Below are 19,943 nucleotides of genomic sequence, written 5' to 3' on the forward strand. Positions count from 1 at the left end.
GAATTTTTTTTTCATACTGATCAGATCAAGCGTTGTACTTGTCGAATTATGATGTCTTAATGGAGGCAATGATGACATCATAATTAACATATCTTATTCCCAATGGGGTGTACTTGACAATGAGCCATGTTTCAATTTTTTTCCATGAAGCGGTTTGGGAGATATAGAGGTGTGACGTTTTTCCAAGACGGCGTCCGTACCATGTGACCTATGATATCATAATTATCAGCAAAAAAAATCTACAGGCAGAGCTGCTCCGACGGTAAAATTTAATGTCAATCAAGGCAAAGGTTACCGAGAAAATGAGTTTTAAAAATGTAGACACGCATGTGCAGCTCAAGTTCGCACCCGAATGCCAAACCCTGCTTTTCGCTTCGCGAGCACAGGGTAATAACACAGACAGTGCATTTGTGCTTTCAGGAACTATCTTTGTTGCGAAACACTTCACAAATTCAAGTTTTAAAAAAATGGCAAGTGTCTTTTTCTGATAAACAATTTCACAACAACGGTGTTCTCCCCATATCACACATGGCAATGAAACATTGACTCCAGCAAAAATTGAGTAAAAATTGATGTTCAAACTGCCATGGAAAGATTCCATCTGAGCGAAACCAAGGAGGGACAAGAAAAACAACTACATCAGAGAGAAAACAAAATTCCGAAACACGAGTCACAATCAAAAACCTCAAATGGAACTTGGCTGGATACATGGAAAGAATAGAGACAAAAATTACAAACTGGCAACCTGAGGAAGACCCTGAAAGAAGCAGGATGAGATCCAAGATCATATGGAGAGATTAAATTCTGTTACCATTTGAGTTTTTGGAATCAATTTTTCAACAATTCTCTCTCATGAGAACATGGAGAATCCAATTAACAAATTTTTTTTTATTTTTTTTTAAAGATGCCAATTTCTTTAAACTTTGTTTGAAAACACAGATGTGGTTAGAATGTTGAGATTCTTGTCGTCTTCTGACACCAGTTTGCAGTCAGTCATTGTGGACATTCTGGTGACAGCCAGTCGTATGGCTTTCATCAAGAGGTTTATGGGGTCTGGCTGGTTGTCAGGGGTTACAGATGGTACTCTGAGAAGCTGTGCTCACAAAGTATATGCACAAAGGGCTGCATGCTTTCACGATAGCTTTCTCTTCACTGGCTCACTGAATACCTTGCCGACTGCTGAGGATCGCTTACAACGGCGGCACATACAACCCAGTATAGGTAATGCTATGTAAATTTAACAAAACTGAATCAGCAAATCCTTTCCCACAGTCAGATAACTTTTTATGCGAGCATTCCAGCGTGGGTTGCACTATGGAAGTTCAAGCTCTGTTTAGAAATAAAATAAGTCGTCACACATACACATGTGTGTACCCCGGTTTAGAATAGGTACACCGTATCCCTACGCATCGTAAGAGGCGACTAAGGGTTGGCTTCAGGAAGGGCATCCGGCCATAAAAACATTGCCCTAAACAGGGAAACATGATTCTCATGGGGCCCGCAAGGCTAACCCCTGCTCTCGCGGGGAAAATGGCCTTAAAATGATCATTCATTCATTTCACACATATAACATTTTTAAGGACCCCCTGGTTGGTTGTTATATCCATCGGCGGGTTTTAGAAGGTGGGAGGCAGTTCTCCCATAACTCAAAATCTCCAAATCCCTTTTCGGTAAAGGATCATTATTAATTAACCAGTTTGTGAAACTTCATTATTATAGCTTTGTTCTGAGGGCTCGTTTTAGAATCCTTACTGAACCTCTGACAGCCTCCACCTGAAGGTTGTTTGCCGTGATATTTCATGGAATGGTTTTTAAGTACTGAGCTGGGGTTTTCTTGATCAACCGGATTCCCTGTTGCTCCGACTATCACTGGTAACAATTTCAGATTTCTTCAATTTTGAAATCCTCAATTTTCCTTCATTTTTGGGGATGCCAGTATTTCAAATTTCAGCTCTCCTGTATGGATCCTCATATGCCTTTTCAAATCGCCTTTTCGAGAGAAACCTTTATCACATATCGAGCATTTGTGAGGTCGGTCTCCTGTATGGATCCTCATATGTAATTTCAAATCGCCTTTTTGAGAGAAACCTTTATCACATATCGAGCATTTGTGAGGTCGGTCTCCTGTATGGATCCTCATGTGTGATTTCAAACTGTCTTTTCGAGAGAAAAATTTATCACATATTGAGCATTTGTGAGATCGTTCTCCTGTATGGATCCTCATATGTAATTTCAAATCGCCTTTTCGAGAGAAACCTTTATCACATATCGAGCATTTGTGCGGTCGCTCTCCTGTATGGATCCTCATATGTAATTTCAAACTGCCTTTTCGAGAGAAACCTTTATCACATATTAAGCATTTGTGAGGGCGCTCTCCTGTATGGATCATGATGTGTAATTTCAATTCACATTTTTGAGAGAAACCTTTATCGCATATTGAGCATTTGTGAGGTCGCTCTCCTGTATGGATCATGCTGTGTAATTTCAATTTGCCTTTTTGAGAGAAACTTTCATCACATATCGAGCATTTGTGTGGTCGCGCTCCTGTGTGGATCATGATGTGTGATTTCAAACTGTCTTTTCGAGAGAAACCTTCATCACATATCGAGCATTTGTGTGGTCGCTCTCCTGTATGGATCCTCGTATGTAATTTCAAACTGCCTTTTTCAGATAACCCTTTATCACATATCGAGCATTTGTGCGGTCGCTCTCCTGTATGGATCCTCATATGCCTTTTCAAATTGCCTTCCTGAGAGAAACCTTCATCACATATCGAGCATTTGTACGGTCGTTCTCCTGTATGGATCCTCGTATGTAATTTCAAACTGCCTTTTTGAGAGAAACCTTCATCACATATCGAGCATTTGTGAGGTCGTTCACCTGTATGGATCCTCATATGTAATTTCAAATTGCCTTTTAGAGAGAAACCTTTATCACATATCGAGCATTCATGAGGATACTCTCCTGTATGGATCCTCATATGTAATTTAAAACTGCCTTTTTGAGAGAAACCTTTATCACATATCGAGCATTTGTGCGGTCGCTCTCCTGTATGGATCTTCATATGCCTTTTCAAATTCCTGTTGACAGAGAAACCTTTATCACGGACAGAGCACTTGTGGGGGCGTTTTTCAGTGTGGATCTCCATGTGTGCTTTGTTATTCGTAAAAGCAAAATCCATTCCGCACACATTGCACTTATAACGTATTCGCCTTTCTCGACCCTTATTGTGTTTTTTTAATTTAATGTTAACCTTGGTGTTGCAAGGCCCAGACATGCACTTGTATTTTATGGGAAGTGAGTCTTGATGTTGTGATAGTTTCTTCACAAAAAGCTTCTTCACTGTCAAGCTGCGACTGCAGCTTATTTGTCCCATATTTCTTCTGGATTGTTCTGCAGAAACAAAGAACACATTTTCATCTTTTTTTGTCAAAATCAAAATGCAAAATATTTAAGCATGGAAACAGTTCTCCAAAAATTATATGTTTTCTCAACTCAAAAGATTGTACGTAAATTTTCCACTAACCAGTTGCAAAACAGGAAGCACTTCCGTTTGTCATGTGAATATCATCTGAACCCTCCTTTGCAGAAGCACATTTTGAATCTTCTGTGACACAAGAATCGTTGTGTTGTCTGCCTTCCACATGTACAGCATGGACATCACCTGTGTACAACTCAGCATCAGTCGTTTGCAGGGAAATGAGATTGAGAACCATCTTGAGAGTTCATAGAACATGTTACGTCATGGAATGTATTGTTCAATTTAAATACAATAATGAAGTTAAAGATTGTGAAAAAAGAAAACTTCCGGATGTTAAGCACTATTGAAGCAGTCTTCCACATCACCCTCATACACCACCATATTGAACATGTCCAAGTACTGCAAAACTGGAGGTTAGTGGAAGTAAGAAGAAGGCGATTTGTGTTCAACATTGTTCAAGTATTTAATTCAATTTAAATAATATAAAGATGATAAATTTCATCAAAAATATTTCTGGAATTTACTTATGTTAAAAATTGTGCTCTGCCCAAAATCCTGGTCTGCGACGCCATCACACCCTCTCTATGGTCTCTTCACCCTCTCCTTTGCTCAAGGTCATCTGCCATCTGCTTGGAAATTAACCAAGCTTATCGCTTCACAAAAAAAGTACTTTTTTTTTTTATCGCTTTACAAAAAAAGGTGCAAAAACAGATCCCTGAACCTACAGACCAATGAGCCTGCTTCCTATCATTAGCAAGCTCATGGAATCCATCATCGCCTCTGATAATTAACAAACCCTTCCTTTTCCCCAAAGGCTTGATCTGTGATCATCATTTTGGATTCAGCCAAGGCCACTCCAATCTGGACATGCTGTTTCTGCTATCTCACTCAACAATGGATGGAGGCCTCAATGCTAAACAGGAAATCAGAGCAGTCTCCCTTTTTTTTCTTTTTTCTTTTTAGGATACAAGATCGAGGCTCTTTTAATGAGACATTAAGAGTGACATTAATGACAAAAAACAAACAAACGGACACTTAAGACAAAATAAAGGGAGCAGGAGACCAGATGGGGAGAAGGGGAAACACACAAGTACAACATTTGAGAGCAGGGACATCGGGAGATTTGTGGGAGGAGACGGCTTGGGGGGAGGAGGCGTGGGAAGGTGGGTGGGGGTGCAGGAGGTAAAAACACATGAAGTAAAAAAATAACACAAAAAAAAAATGGGCAAAGCTGGGACTTCCAGGAAAGAGGTCGGTATTTCAGAAAAGTGGATCGGGGGTAAATTAATGGGGGAAGAAAAGATCAAGGTTTTGGATGGGGGAAGATAAGCGATGGTCGTGAACAGCTGTTTTAAAGACCTGGAGGGAGGAGTGGGATTGAAGAGAGTGAGGGAGTTTGTTCCAGATGCAGGAGAAATGAGGAATGAAAGAGTGAAGGTGATCAGAGAGTCTTGATTTTGGCAGTTTCACCAGAAGAGGTTTGTTGGCAGATCTTGTGCGACCTGCAGTATTTGGGGGACAGAGCACAGGACAGGGCTGGGAGGGCGAGGCCAGTGAGGAGTCGGTAGAAGACAGAAAAACCACCAAACTGTCTGCTGTGATTGAGTGAGTGAGTGAAAGGCCCTCAGAGTTAGCTTCATCATGGGAGATTCCAATGATTCTGAAAGCTTTGGTTTCAACAGCGTGAAGCCGAGCTAGGTGTGAGGCAGGAGCACCAGCCAAGAGGGGAGAACAGTATTCCATTGAACTGTGGATGAAAGCCTTGTATGTGGTGAGGAGTTCAGGTGTGCCAAGAAAGGACTTCACACGACGGAGGATGCCCAGTCAGCGACTGGCAATTGGAGGCCAGCTTGGAAATGTGGTTTTCCCAGGAAAGATCATGGCAGTTTGTGAGACCCAAGAGCTTGAGTGACAGAACTTCTTGGAGAGGATAGTTGAGAAAGTAGATGGGAGGGTTGTCCAGACGGTCTTTTCGGAGAGATATAGAAAGAGTGCGAGATTTGTCAGGATTGAAAGACATGCTCTACTTGTTTGAACAGTCTGTGATTTTGTCCAGGTCTGCAGAGAGTGAGGAGGCTGCAGACTGCCGATCTGTGGGATGAGGTATGGAGCGGCAGAGAGGTGGGACATCAGCAAATATATAGAAAGGATTTTCCAGAGAGTCGGAGAGATCGTTGATGAAGACGAGAAAAAGCAGAGGGCCCAGTACACTGCCTTGGGGAACTCCAGCCTGAACAGGAAAGGGAGATGAGAGAAATCCATTCAGGGCCACACGTTGTCTTCGACCAGAGAGGAAGTCTGCAAGCCATGCGTGGAGATTTCCATGGATACTGTAGCGGTTGCCGCTGAGCATACACAATCGCCTTACACCTGCCGAAGACGCAACCAGGGAGCGATCACTGTACCGGGCTCGCCCAGGCCGCCCGGACATGCCCAGACGCGCCTTTCCCGGGCATGCCCGGTCTCGCCTTTCCCGGGCTCGCCCAGGATGCCCGGTCTCGCCTTTCCCGGGCATGTCCAGACTCACCTTTCCGGGGCTCGCCCAGACCGCCCGGGGACGCCCAGTCTCGCCTTTCCCGGGCATGCACAGACTCGCCTTTCCCGGGCTCGCCCAGGCCACCCGGGCATACCCGGTCTCGCCTTTCCCGGGCATGTCCAGACTTGCCTTTCCCGGGCAAACGCTCCAGCATGATGTGTTTGATTGCATATATATATTTATTGCTGCCCGATAAACGGGCTTTTCAGAGTACCCAGATTTTGGTTTTGCTCAATAAAGAAACTCGGACGAATTTCCGTCTTTTGTCGCGTCAATCCTTTCAACTCGCGTAGGAGCACAGCTCCTTCATTGGTGACCCCCGACATGGACACAGTAGTTGCCCTTAAACTGCCTACCTTCTGGGAGGCTCAGGCGGCGGTTTGGTTCGCCCAGGCAGACTCCCAGTTTGCCCTGCGAGTCATTACCCGCCGACGACACCCACTTCCACCATGTGGTAGCAGCACTCGGCTCCGCCACCGCAGCCCACGCCCTGGGCCTCCTCCAGCACCCGCCAGCCGCTGACAAGTATGGCGCGATCAAGACGCTCCTCCTCGACGCATTCGCCCTCTCACCGGCAGAACGCGCCCGACGCCTGCTCGACCTGCCAAAGCTCGGCGACACGCGCCCGTCCGAGCGAATGGACTACATGCTCTCGCTGCTCGGTGAGCACTCCCCGGATTTTCTTTTCCGAGAGCTGTTCCTCCGCCAGCTGCCGCGCCAGGTACGCTTCGCCCTGGCAGGCACGCAGATCACGGATCCCGGCGCCCTCGCCAGGGAAGCCGACAAGATCTCCTCGGCAGGCCAGCACACCGGGGCAGCTACCTGGAGCCCGCCGCCGTCCGAGGCGACGCCCATGGCGCCCGAGCGCCCGGTGTGGTTGGAGGCCGAACTGCCGGTGCAACTGGCAGCCGCCACGCCGCGCCGACCGCTTCCACCACGACGGCTGGGGCGTCCACCTGACCAAGCGTGGTGTTATTACCACGCCAGGTTCAGACACAAGGCTCGAACATGCCGACCCCCGTGCACTTTCGGCAAGTCGGGAAACGGCCGGGCCGGCGCTCATTACAAGCCATGAGCGCCGGCCACTCGGGCAACTTGCTTTTCATCAAGGACAAAGCGTCCGGGCGGCGTTTCCTTTGTGACACCGGTGCCCAACTGAGTGTCATACCCGCCTCCGAGCAGGACATGCAGACCGGGGTTTGCGGCCCCTCCTTGGTCGCTGCCAACGGATCAGCCATCTGCACCTTCGGCCCGCGCAACGTCACCCTCTGCTTCGGCAACCAGCGCTTTAATTGGACCTTTGTGACGGCGAGCGTGCCCATGGCTTTGCTCGGCGCCGACTTCCTCTGTGCACACGGGCTGCTGGTCGACGTCAAACGGCGTCACCTTGTCAATGCCGAGACTTTCAGCTCCCTTGCATGCACGATGAGCAGCTCCGCGCCGACCGAACTAGCATGTGCCCTCCCGGCGGCGAACGAGTTCGCTCGCCTGCTCGCAGAGTTCCCGGCCCTCACGCGGCCGACGTTTTCAGCCGTCGCAGTGAGACATGGTATCGAGCACCACAAACCAACTACGGGCCCGCCGGTCTACGCCAGAGCCCGCCGCCTCGACCTGGCCAAGCTCGCCGTGGCAAAAGCCGAGTTTGATGCGTTGGAGCACCTCAGCATCGTGCGGCGCTCCGACAGCGCGTGGGCCTCGCCACTGCACATCGTGCCGAAGCCGGGGGGCGGCTGGCGCCCATGTGGCGACTACCGCCGCCTCAACGACGTTACCACCCCCGACAGGTATCCGGTCCCGCACATCCAGGAATTTTCCGCCCGTTTGGCGGGGCGGGTCATTTTCTCAAAAATTGACCTAATACGGGGATACCACCAGGTACCTGTCAGGCCGGCCGACGTCCCAAAAACGGCCGTCATCATGCCGTTCGGCCTGTTTGAATTCCTGAGAATGCCGTTTGGCCTCAAGAACGCGGCCCCGGCGTTCCAGCGCTTGATGGACGGCGTGCTGCGTGACCTGCCGTTCCTCTTCGTCTACCTGGATGACATCCTCATCGCCAGCACGTCCTGGGCCGAGCACCTCCTCCACCTCCGAACACTGTTCGGGCACCTCAGCCAGCACGGCTTAATCGTCAACCCGGCCAAATGCCACTTCGGCACGACGGCCGTTGACTTTTTGGGCCACCACATCACCAGGAACGGGGCCGTGCCGCTGCCAACCAAGGTCGAGGCCATCACCGAGTTCCAGCGTCCCCACTCCATCAAGGCCCTGCAGGAGTTCCTCGGCATGGTGAATTTCTACCACCGTTTCGTGCCCCGCGCTGCTCAGCTCATGCGGCCCCTTTACGAAGCCCTCTGGGGAAAGCCGGCCAAGCATGACGTCGTCTGGTCCGCAGCCATGGACACGGCATTCACAGGCGCAAAGCTGGCCCTCGCCGACACAACGCTGCTTGCTCACCCGGTGCTCGACGCTCCCATCGCCCTCACTATGGACGCCTCCGACTATGCGGTGGGCGCCGAACATGAACAATGGGTGAACGGGTTTGGCAGCCACTCGCTTTTTTTAGCCGGCAACTTCGGCCGAACGAGCTAAAATATAGCACATTTGACAGCGAGCTCCTCGGTCTATACCTGGCCGTTCGCCATTTCCGCCACCTCCTGGAGGGCCGCCCGTTCACGGCTTTCGTCGACCACAAGCCGTTGGTTTACGCAATGGCCAAAGTCACAGAGCCGTGGTCGGCCCGCCAGCAGCGCCACCTCTCCGCCGTGTCGGAGATTACAACGGACATCCGGCACGTCGCCGGAAAAGACAACGCCGTGGCCGACTGTCTTTCTCGGGGCAGCGCGAACGCGGTCCACCTCGGCATGGACTTCGCGCTTATGGCGGCCGACCAGACCACCGACACCACAGTGCAAGCCCTCCGGGCGGCGGACACGGGCCTCCGCCTGGCCGACGTCCCCTTCGCGGACACTGTCCTGCTCTGCGACGTCTCCCAAGGCCAGCCTCGCCCCGTCATGCCCATTACCTGGCAGCGCCACGTTTTCTCCTCCCTCCACGGCCTTTCCCAACCGGGCCGGAAAGCTTCCCAGAAGCTGGTGTCGGCGCGTTTCGTCTGGCACAGACTTCGATGGGACGTCTGCGATAGGGACAATGCCTGCACGGCCTGCCAGCGGGCCAAGGTCCACCGCCACACCCAGGCCCCGCTGGCACCTTTCACCGTGCCCGAACGGCGTTTCGACCACGTCAACGTGGACCTGGTGGGCCCCCTTCCCCAATCACGAGGTTTCACACACCTGCTCACCATGGTGAACAAGACCACCAGGTGGCCGGAGGCCATTCCTCTCGTTTGCACCACCACCGCCGACGTGGCACAGGCTTTCATCGCCACCTGGGTCGCCCGTTTCGGCGCACCGGCGGACATCTCTTCGGACCGCGGTCCACAGTTCACCTCCGAGCTGTGGGGCGTGGTCGCCCTCAACCTGGGGGTCAGGCTCCACCGTACCACGGCCTACCACCCCCAAGCCAATGGGTTGTGTGAGCGTTTTCACTGCTCCATGAAGGCCGCGCTCATGGCCGGCCTTCAGGACGGCGGTTGCGCGGACCGGCTGCCGTGGGTCCTTTTGGGCCTCCGCACGGCCCCCAAGGAGGACCTCCAGGCGTCCACCGCCGAGCTCGTCTATGGCCAGCCGCTACGCGTCCCAGACGAGTTCGTGCCCAACGCTACCAGTCCCTGGTCCACAGCTCGCCAGCGCTCGGACCTCCAGGAGGCCGCCCGACGATTTGCCCCCCTGCCAACGTCCCGCCACAGTGGCCCCCAGTCCTACATCCTCGCAGCGCTTCGCAAAGCGGAGCACGTTTTTGTGCGTCATGACGCACACAGGGGGCCACTCCGGCCACCGTACGACGGGCCCTTCCGGGTCCTGCGCCGGGACGACAAGTCTTTTGTCATCGACGTCGGCGGCAGGTCGGACCGGATTTCGGTGGACCGCCTCAAGCCGGCGCACGTGGACGTCGACCAACCACCACGGCTGGCCCTTCCTCCGCGGTGAGGCCGCCCCCCGTCCACGGTTCCCCCCGCTCGACCACCCACCACCACACCGGCCCCCTCACCCATGACCCTGCAGGTTCGCTTCGGCCGAGTCATCAGGACCCCCCTTAAATTGACCCTGCCGGTGCAAGTCGATTCTGGGGGAGCGCGTGTAGCGGTTGCCGCTGAGCACACACAATCGCCTTACACCTGCCAAAGACGCAACCAGGGAGCGATCACTGTACCGGGCTCGCCCAGGCCGCCCGGGCACGCCCGGTCTCGCCTTTCCCGGGCATGCCCCGACTCGCCTTTCTCGGGCTCCCCCAGGCCGCCCGGGCACGCCCGGTCTCGCCTTTCCCGGGCACGCCCAGTCTCGCCTTTCCTGGGAAAACGCTCCGGCATGACGTGTTTGATTGCATATATATATTGCTGCCCGATAAACGGGCTTTTCAGAGTACCCGAGTTTTGGTTTTGCTCAATAAATAAACTCGGATGAATTCCCGTCTTTTGTCGTGTCAATCCTTTCAACTCACGTAGGAGCACAGCTCCTTCAATACCATAGGAGGAGACTTTGGTGAGCAGAGCTGGGTGCCAGACCATATCGGAGGCACGTGATATGTCAAGGGAGACAGCTCTAATTTCCTATTTAACATTGAGGACCTCCATTCATTGTTGAGACAGCAGAAGCAGCATGTCCAGAGTCGAGTGACCTGGTCTGAATCCAAATTGATGATCAGAGATCAAGCCATTGGAGAAGAGGAAGGATTGATATCCGAAGCAATGATGGATTCCATGCCTTTGCTGATAGTTGGAAGCAGGCTGATTGGTCTGCAGTTGCAAATATCTGTTTTTGCACCTTTTTTGTGTACAGCGGTAATGTTGGCTGATTTCCAAGCTGCTGGCAGTTGACCTTGAGCAAAAGAGAGGGTGTAGAGCACAGAGAGAGGGTGTGAAAGAGCGGCAGAGCAGGATTTTAGGACACGTGGGCTGATGCCGTCTGGTCCAGTTGCAGAATCAGAGTCGAGGATTGACAAACTTATACACCTTGTCAGGAGAGAAGGACACAAAGTCCAGGAGCAGCTGGGTACACAGTTGTTTCGGGCTTTGTGGAAGGAAATGAGATTTCCTTCCGTTGGATTTGCCTTCCAGGAGGCGAAGGCAAGTTGTTTCAGGGCAGCAGCCTCACCACAAGATTCAGTGTACTATGGACGGGAGGAAGGGTAAGACAACTGAAGACGAGATGGGATAAATCTGTGCATGAGAGACAGAGGAATTTACTTGGAAGAATTCCCAGGATGAGTTGATGTCAGAGGCGGTAGAGATGGGAGACCAGTCCAGATGATTGATGGCTGCTTGAAGACCGTGCCAGTTGGCCTGAGTGAAATGCCGGACTCGTCGATGCTGAGGAGGCCCTCTGAGAATGGCCAGAGAGATGTCCACTTCAAAAAGCACATGATCAGATGAGCCGATTGGAGCAGAAGAAGAGCAGCAGACATTTGCAGGGAAGTTGGTCATAACCAAATCGAGAAGAGAAGATGCTCCGCTGTCTGAGATCCGGGTCGGGAAATTGGCAGATCGTGTCAGTCCCAATGAGTCGCAGAAGCCCTTTGCTGAGGAGCCATGGCTGGTGAGAGAGGTACCCACACCCAGCCAACTGGCATGATGACAATTGACATCACCACATATGAGGAAGAGAGCGTTGGGATGAGTAGATCGAAGTTGGTCCATATTATCAGACAGCGAGATGTACAGTGGATGGAGTCATCACTGTTTGGTGGACTGTACAACACACATATGAACAAAAGGTGGGAGCGAAGGGGAAGCCATTGCCAGAGGTACTCCTGGGGGTGAGGTGGAGAGAGGGCAGTGCAGGGAGAGTGAGGAAGAGAGTTTTTGATAAAGATAGCAACCCCACCTCCAGGACGAGGCTCAGGTCTATCATACCGGAGGAGGGAGTAACCCAGGAGAGATATTAAGGAATCAGAGACATCATGAAGGAGGAAAGTTTCTGTTAAGCAGATGAAGTCCGGTTTGTCAGAAGCAACCTGAATGGAGAGATCATCATGATCTCTCCATACAGGAGCATCGGATACAGAACAGGGGGGGAGGGGTCGGGTAAGATGTGGAAGAGGAGGAAGAGGGAGGGAGGGCTGTTGATACTGTGTCAGAGATTTCAGATAAGCTAGAAGAAAGGGAAGGATGAGGCGGACAAAAGGTTTGATGGTGATTGGGTGAGGGACAGTGAGGTGATGTTTGATGGGAGGCAGAGTGAGGAAGAAGGTTGGGGGAGATAGAGGTGAGAGTTGGAATGGAGAAGAAACAGGGAGGATGCTTTGAGGAGGAGGGGTGAGAGGGAAGAATTGGAGAAAAAAAGGAGGATGGGGAGATTTAAAGGGGAGGGGTGAGGGGAGTTTGGGAGGGGAGGAGTAAGGGGGGGAGTTTAGGAGGGGAGGGGTGAGGGGTGAGGGAGGAAGTTTAGGAGGGGAGGGGTGAGGAGGAGATTAGGAGGGGAGGGGTGTGGGGGGAGTTTCGGAGAAAAGGGGCAAGGGGGGAGATTTGAAAGAGATGGGTGATGGGGGAGATTAGGAGGGGAGGGAAAAGGGGGGAGTTTGGGAGGGGAGAAGGGAGGAGGAGTTTATGAGGGGAGGGGTGAGGAAGGAATTTATGAGGGGAGGTGAAAGGGGGGACTTTGGGAGGGGAGGAGTGAGGGGAAGATTATGAAGGGAGGGGTGAGTTTGGATTTTAGAAAGTGATGTACGATTAATGGGAAACAAACATTTGATGCAAAATGAGTTTGTTGTGATTTTCGTGTCAGAGATCTGTTTGCAAACGTTGCCAGAGAGGTGGAATTCAGGTGAGGTTCGGGAATGTAGGAAGGAAGAATTGCAAGAGATGGAATTAAAATTAGAAATGAAGAGATTTTACAAGCAAGTTGAAAGCAACCTTTCAAAGAAGAAGAAGAAAAATGTGTTATAATACATGACAGAATACAGCAGAGAGGGCACTGCAGTGGAAAGTTTAAACATTTTTAAACTAAACCATGATAACTATCTGGGGGAAATGGGGGAGAAACACGTGGTCGAAGAACGAACGAACGAACAAGAACAAAGAACGATTTTTTTTTTTTTGAGTTAAGATTTTAAACAAGGAAGTATGGGGTGAAAAGACTGGGAAAAACTGAGAGAACGAAAGTAAATGGACCACAATCGACCGCTGAGAGAAAACAGAGCCTCAAGGCAGGAAACTTAAAGTACCAGGCCGCGAAAAACGCGGCACGAAATAACCAACGATTTTATACAGGTATGAACAATTTACACCGAGAATCTTCCAAAGTAGGAACACACACGGTAAAATAAAATACAGTTTTGACAAAAATACAAACGGGAACAATTACTTCACTTTGATAGCGTGGAGAGCGTGGACAGCTTCAAAAAAAACGTAACCTCGCCGGCAAAACTGGAGGCGGAAGTCAAAGTTTCATTTGCAGCCTGTGGCTGCGGGTTTGTGTCATCTCTCTGGTAGCGCGTTTGTGCTGCTGATGCAGTGCCCCAAGAACCAGTGAGCTGTTACTCAATTTGCCAACCTTCGACTGGCATTCAAACTCAGGATCCTAGGATTCCAAGCCAGCAGCCCAACCATTAAGCCAACACCAGGCCAGAATGAAATTGAAATTATGTTTATTAAAAATAAAAATAAAAATAAAAAAATTCATTTTTTGAGCAAATATGTAAGCTAAATAATTCATCAAATTGTAAACTATACTGCTACAGCATCTACATGTGGATCTTTTCCAGAAAATTAAGTACAGGCTCTCAAAATGAGCCAAACAATAAATGGTTGCAAGAAAATACTTCTAAATGGTGACTGCTTGATAATGTATAAATAACTATTTGCATGTATAAGTTTTATGACCAGTGTTTCTATATAACAATGGGAACAATCATAACAAGCGTTATGCCTAGGTCCCCCGTCGGTGAAGTGATGCGAGTTGACAAAGTGGAAGATGCAATCTTGGATTTTGATTGGCGACCCAATTTTCAATAGAGTTCTTCCTTATGCCTAGATACACACACACACCAGATTAGAAGTTGGTACTTCGCTTATTTTTCAAGATATTCCGCTCACAAGGTTCAGACATACATGGCGGCGGCCATCTTGGATTTAGACCTGGCGACCCAATTTTCAATACGGTTCTTCCTTATGCCTAGATACACCGGGGCATAGGTGCCCTGTGACCCAGGTCCGCCAGCAAGATCTAGGGCCTTCATGGCCGGTTCCAGCAGAGGGGCCATGCCCCAACCCATGGGGTCCATAAGTGGTGCTCGGCCACAAACATGTGGTCCATAAGGTGGTGCATCGATGCAGACAGCTGGTTCCGGGAGTTTCGGGCGCACAATGGCGGACTCACGCACGCTCCCCTCAGTGCCCAGTGGCGCACAGTCCTCATGTGGGAGACAAAGGGGAGGAAAAGACAGATGAGCGAGGGGTAAGGTCACAAGGGTACACATCAATAAAGGCAATGCAAGGCGAGGTGCATATGGAGACGGAGCGGAGAAAAGCTCGTCCCTACCATACATCACCCCCCCTGTCACCTACTCTACCCTTGCCCTTACCCCATATTTACAACATCTACACATTTACAAATTCGTCACTACTGTCACGTCTTCCCCATATCTCCTACACCAAATTCGTCCCCCACAATCCCTCTAACCAAAATTTGCCATCACCCAATTCATCATCAATCCTCATAAGGAGGGAGAGATGGAACATCAGCACAATGTCACACCCACGTCATGATGCGTCTCACAATCCAAACATTTGCACCAAAATAATAATAACCAACAAACCATGGCATGGTATGGAGGTACGTCATCCCAGGTGAGTGGATGTAGATGGTGCGAGGAGATTTCCATCCGAACTATCCTCTAACTGACATTAACACACTTTACACTACCCAGGGTCTTTCCCTGCAAAACCATTGGCCAACTTACTCTATGCGGTTTTAAGAACCAATTCCCATTGACCAAACTGTGGTGCTTCGCAATTTTGGGTCTCACTCCCCCGATTCATCTCCCAGTGCCCTTGCACAATTTCTGGGCTGAGTCGTGTAGCTCTCCCAGCAGGTCTACCCACCTGCACACCTCCACCACTGCAGTTGCCTCCGAGCTTACCTGCTCCTTGACCTAACCTATCTAATTGGGGAAGGCCCCTCCCGGCTCTGTCACCCCTTGGTGCCCTCTGGCACTGGGCTACCCGGTTCCGTCCTCCGTATCCTCGGGCCCCATCCACAACAACTACCGGCTCCCAGAGCCCACCTGTGGCCTCACCTGGCCGACATCCTCACAGTGGTGGAGTGCCCAACCAACTACACACACTAACAGGCTACACGCCCAGCCATTTCCACAACACTTATGCACCCATCCAAGTACCATTCTTCCACACGCACCACAGATGGCAATATCCAACCACAATTTACCTGTACCCTCTCCCTAACACTTACACTACCCTCCCTGGGTGTTCGTGATGGGGTCCATCCTCCTTTCCCCCATCCACACCTTCGCACCATCCACTCCACTCCACAGCTTCCACCATACTCACTCCACGACCATCCATTCCATACTCCATATATTCCATACTCCATGTATTCCACACAACCATTCTCCATTCACCTGTAGTTGCACACCTGTGCAATCACCTGGTGCCACCTGCACCCTCCTTCCTTCCTGGACCATTTGGTCAGCACAACTCACATTACTATCACTCACTCATACCCTGCTCAATACACTTTCGATACTCAAACACACGGCATCATCTCATCTAACTACTCCCCTCTGGAACTTGCGCGTCCCAGTCGTCCCTTTAAACTATTGCGCTCCCTCGTCATTATAATCCACACTAATCTACCTGCGTCCCCACTACAGGTATCATTGTCACTCCCTAACCTTAACGATACCTAAGGTCATCTTCTCTAGATCCCTATCATTATCCTAACCCTCCCGGGCTAGTTTTCACTGCCAACCCCATAAAACTAGTGCTCCTTTGCCCCCGCTGGGAGGGATGGCAGAGTTGCCATCCCATCACATTGGGCATCTCCCACTACCATCCCCCCCAGTCCTCTGACGCTACGAGCCCCCGTCGCAAGAGGTACTGGGTCCTGCCTCGGCATCTAGAGCCGAGGCGATCCACGAGGGCGCCTGCTCGCCGGCATAAGGTCTTATCCGGTCGGCATGGACGATCCGAGGGAGGGCCCGTGGCCCCATTTTGATCTTAACGACCACGTCACAGACGTGCGACAGGACGACTCCCGGGCCTTGCCAGGGGGAGGTGAGTTTTGGGCACCTGCCCTTCTGCCTCCGGGGATTAAAGAACCAAATCTTCATCCCCGGAGAGTATTGACTCCCCTGGCTCCGGTCGTCGTACCTGCGCTTCATCTTGGCCCCCGCCAGATGGAGCTGGCGGCGGGCGAAGGCATGGACCCGCTCCATGCCTTCCTCCAAGTGACGTGTGTAACCCTCCCTCGGCGGTGTATCCGTGGTGTCTGGCACGGGACCGCTTAGCAAGTCGGCGGGAGCCCGTAACTCCCGCCCATACATAAGCAACGCTGGACTGCATGCGGTGGCTCCGTGCTGGCTGGTTCGGTAGGCCATTAACAAGTACGGGAGATGTTCGTCCCAGTCATCCTGACGGGTGGTGGTGAACAATGCCAGTTGTTGTACCAATGTTCTGTTGAACCGTTCCACCATCCCATCAGATTGTGGCCGCAAGGGCGTGGTCCTGGTTTTCCGAATTGACAGGAGTCTGCACACATCGTTTAGTAATTGGCTTTCAAAATTTCGACCCTGGTCGGTGTGCAGCTCCTGTGGAATTCCGTGCCGACATACAAATCCTTCCACGAAGGCCTGCGCTACAACCCCGGCTTCTTGGTTGGGGAGGGCGTAGGCCTCCGGCCACTTGGTAAAATAGTCCATTACAACGAGGATATACTTATGACCTTTGCGGGTGCGGGGCAGCGGTCCTAGAATATCCATAGCCACCCGCTCAAGGGGGGCCCTCACCTGGTGTAATTGAAGGGGGGCCCTCATCCTCCGTGCTGGTCCCGTTTTGGCATAACAGGCGTCGCATCTCCGACACCAGTCCTGTATGTCGCGCCACATATTCACCCAATAGAACCTCCGGCGGACCCGAGATGTTGTCTTTGTCCTGCCCAAATGGCCGCCGGAGCGGGTACCATGCACCTGTTGTAATATGACGTTCTTAAATTTGTCAGGGACTATCACCAGCCAGGAAGTTCTTTCAGAGGGAACCTCCACCCACTTGCGATATAAGATGTTATCCTTCAATTCCAGGGTCTGCCACTGAGCCCAATACGCCTTTGTTTGAGCCCCGAGGGGGGTGACCTCTTCCCCCTTTGGTCTTTGCCCCAATCTGACCCATTTGAACACCGGCCCCAAAACGGGTTCCTCCTGCTGGGCCGTGCTCCACGCCAAAGTTCCAAATTCTTCATCTGCGGTTAGTGGCAAAATTGGCCCTCTCACCCGGGTTGCCCGGACGACGAGAATCGGGGCAGAATCGCCCAATTGCTCCCTCTCCTCGTGTCTCGCACAAAATTTGCAGTTTTCCCCCAGACAAGGACGCCGAGAGAGTGCATCTGCATTACCATGGGCCTTCCCGGCCCTATGGGTCACATTAAAATCATACTGCTGCAACTTTTCCAACCACCTTGCAATTTGGCCCTCCGGTTCCTTGAACCGAAGGAGCCATTGCAAGGAGGAATGTTCAGTTCGGACCGAAAATTTCCGCCCGTACAGGTACGGGTGGAAATGGTTCATGGCAGCCAGCATAGCCAATAACTCTTTGCGAGTGACACAATAATTTCGTTCGGGCCTACTTAAGGCCCGACTATAATAACCAATCACTCTCTCCACGCCCTCCTGTGTCTGAGACAAAACTGCGCCCAATCCTTCCTGGCTCGCATCCGTGTCCAGGGTAAATGTCCCGTCACTAGTGGGGTAAGCTAGAAGGGGTGCGGATGTTAAACACCCCTTCAATTTTAGGAATGCCTCGTGGCACTCCCTTGTCCAATTAAATCGCGTCCCCTTCTCCGTAAGCCGGTGGAGGGGACAGGCCAACTCCGCAAATTTCGCCACAAAGCTCCGGTAGTAGGAGCAGAGTCCCAAAAATCCCCGCACCTCCTTGATGGTACGTGGTGCAGGCCACTCCTCTACCGCTTTAATTTTGTCTGGGTCCGTTTTTACCCCCTCGTGGCCGATCACGTGACCTAGATAGGCCACCTCTCTTGCAAACAAGGTGCACTTACTCGGGTTCAGCTTTAACCCTGCCTGTCTGAGGCACCCGAACACCTGGTCCAAATTAGCTAACGCCTGGGGGAAGGTCTTGGCATGTACTAGGACGTAATCCAGGTATACCAGGCATGAATGCCATGGCATGCCGCCTAGTACATGTTCCATTAATCGCTCAAAGGTGGTGGGGGCGTTCCACAAACCAAACGGCATCACAGTGAACTGATACAGCCCCTTACCTGTGGAAAATGCCGTTTTCTCCTTCCCTGCCCTATCCATCTCCACCTGCCAATACCCACTCTTGAGGTCCAAAGTTGAGAACCAATTTGAGCCCGCAACGGCATCGAGGGTGTCATCAATTATTGGCAGGGGATATGAGTCCTTGAGTGTCACGTTGTTTAGCTGGCGATAGTCCATGCAGAAGCGCGTGGTCCCATCTATCTTTTTAACCAGCACAACAGGTGACATCCAAGGACTTCCCGAGGGCTCGATCACGCCTGCGTCGAGCATTTTTTCAACCTGCTCGTCAGCTTCCGCCCTCTTGCTACAAGGGAGCCGTCGGGCGGCCTGACGAATAGGCCGGGCCTTACCGGTGTGGATCTGATGTTTCACCAGGCCCGAACGTCCAATATCCTCAGTGGACAAGGAGAAGAGGTTCAAATGGGACCCAACCAGTTTGTGTAAGGCCTCCCTCTGGGTACCTCCCAACTCGACGCTACTACGATTTACCATCTCGCAAATGGGGTCGGGCCAATTCCTAGTATTTATTGAAGGCTCCCCCTGGGGCCGGCTCGGCTGGACGTTCTCGCCCCTCACTGACGCGACTTCGCTAACTGGGGTGCAGCCAGCTACCTTCGTGCCCCTCACTATAGTGCATGGTTCTGTACTAATATTAATTACTCGGACGGCCACCACCGGCCCATCCATTTTTACAAGGGTGCGGCCCACGATTAAACCAGGTATGGATCGCGTTGCCACCGGTTCGACCAGGCCGCAGGACTCCTGCCATGTCGGGCGAGTTGACCATCGGGCCGGCACTATGGCCTCGGCCCCCGGAGGGATGGTCACGGCCTCAGGAGCCTCCAGCTCCACCCTCTTGGCCGTGCTCACCCCCTCCAATGGTAGCTCTTCCATGCCCCATCGCAGGATCCCCCGGCTCAAGCCGATTTTACAACCGCTGGCAGTCAACAAATCCAACCCTATTCAGCAAATAAGCATGGGTCGCACACCTCCGCCACCCAAACCTCTATCTCTTTCTTTACCGATCCCAACTTGAGGGTCACAAAACCACGCCCTATGATCGGGGCCGTTGCCCCGGTAGCCAACTGCAAACTACGATTTTCCAGACGCTGGATTTTACCGCAGCCGTCTGCACTCGAATTAAGGATCACGGGGCTGATGATCGTGGCGCTGGCTCCCGTGTCCACGATGGTGTCTACCCCCACGCCGGCAATTTTGCATCGAATTGTCAAACTACCGGTTCCAATTTGGCCACAATGAATGACCTGTCGCGTCAATGAGGGCTCCTCTCCATCCCCTACTGCCGAACACTGCCCTGCATGCCCGGCACGTTCTAGTTTCCCGGGCCCTGGCAGGGGGGTG

The 19,943-nt window shown here is 51.6% G+C and overlaps 1 protein-coding gene across 3 annotated transcripts in view; it reads right to left on the reverse strand.

The window, feature by feature from the left end:
• Window positions 1–253: 253 nt before the first annotated feature.
• Window positions 254–19,943, reverse strand: part of LOC144889591 (uncharacterized) — a 69,699-nt gene continuing 50,009 nt past the window's right edge. For 2 of the 3 annotated variants that reach the window (XM_078770398.1, XM_078770400.1), the window contains 2 exons: window positions 3,527–3,664; window positions 254–3,393 (listed from right to left, as the gene is read on the reverse strand). In XM_078770398.1, the coding sequence (XP_078626524.1) occupies window positions 1,907–3,393; window positions 3,527–3,664 (1,625 nt within the window). In that variant the 3' untranslated portion in view covers window positions 254–1,906. The remainder of the gene's footprint in view (window positions 3,394–3,526; window positions 3,665–19,943) is intronic. The other variant, XM_078770399.1, reaches the window with a different exon arrangement.

Source organism: Myxine glutinosa, chromosome 1 (assembly GCF_964187855.1).
Source record: "Myxine glutinosa chromosome 1, kmMyxGlut1.1, whole genome shotgun sequence".
Lineage (NCBI taxonomy): Eukaryota > Metazoa > Chordata > Myxini > Myxiniformes > Myxinidae > Myxine > Myxine glutinosa.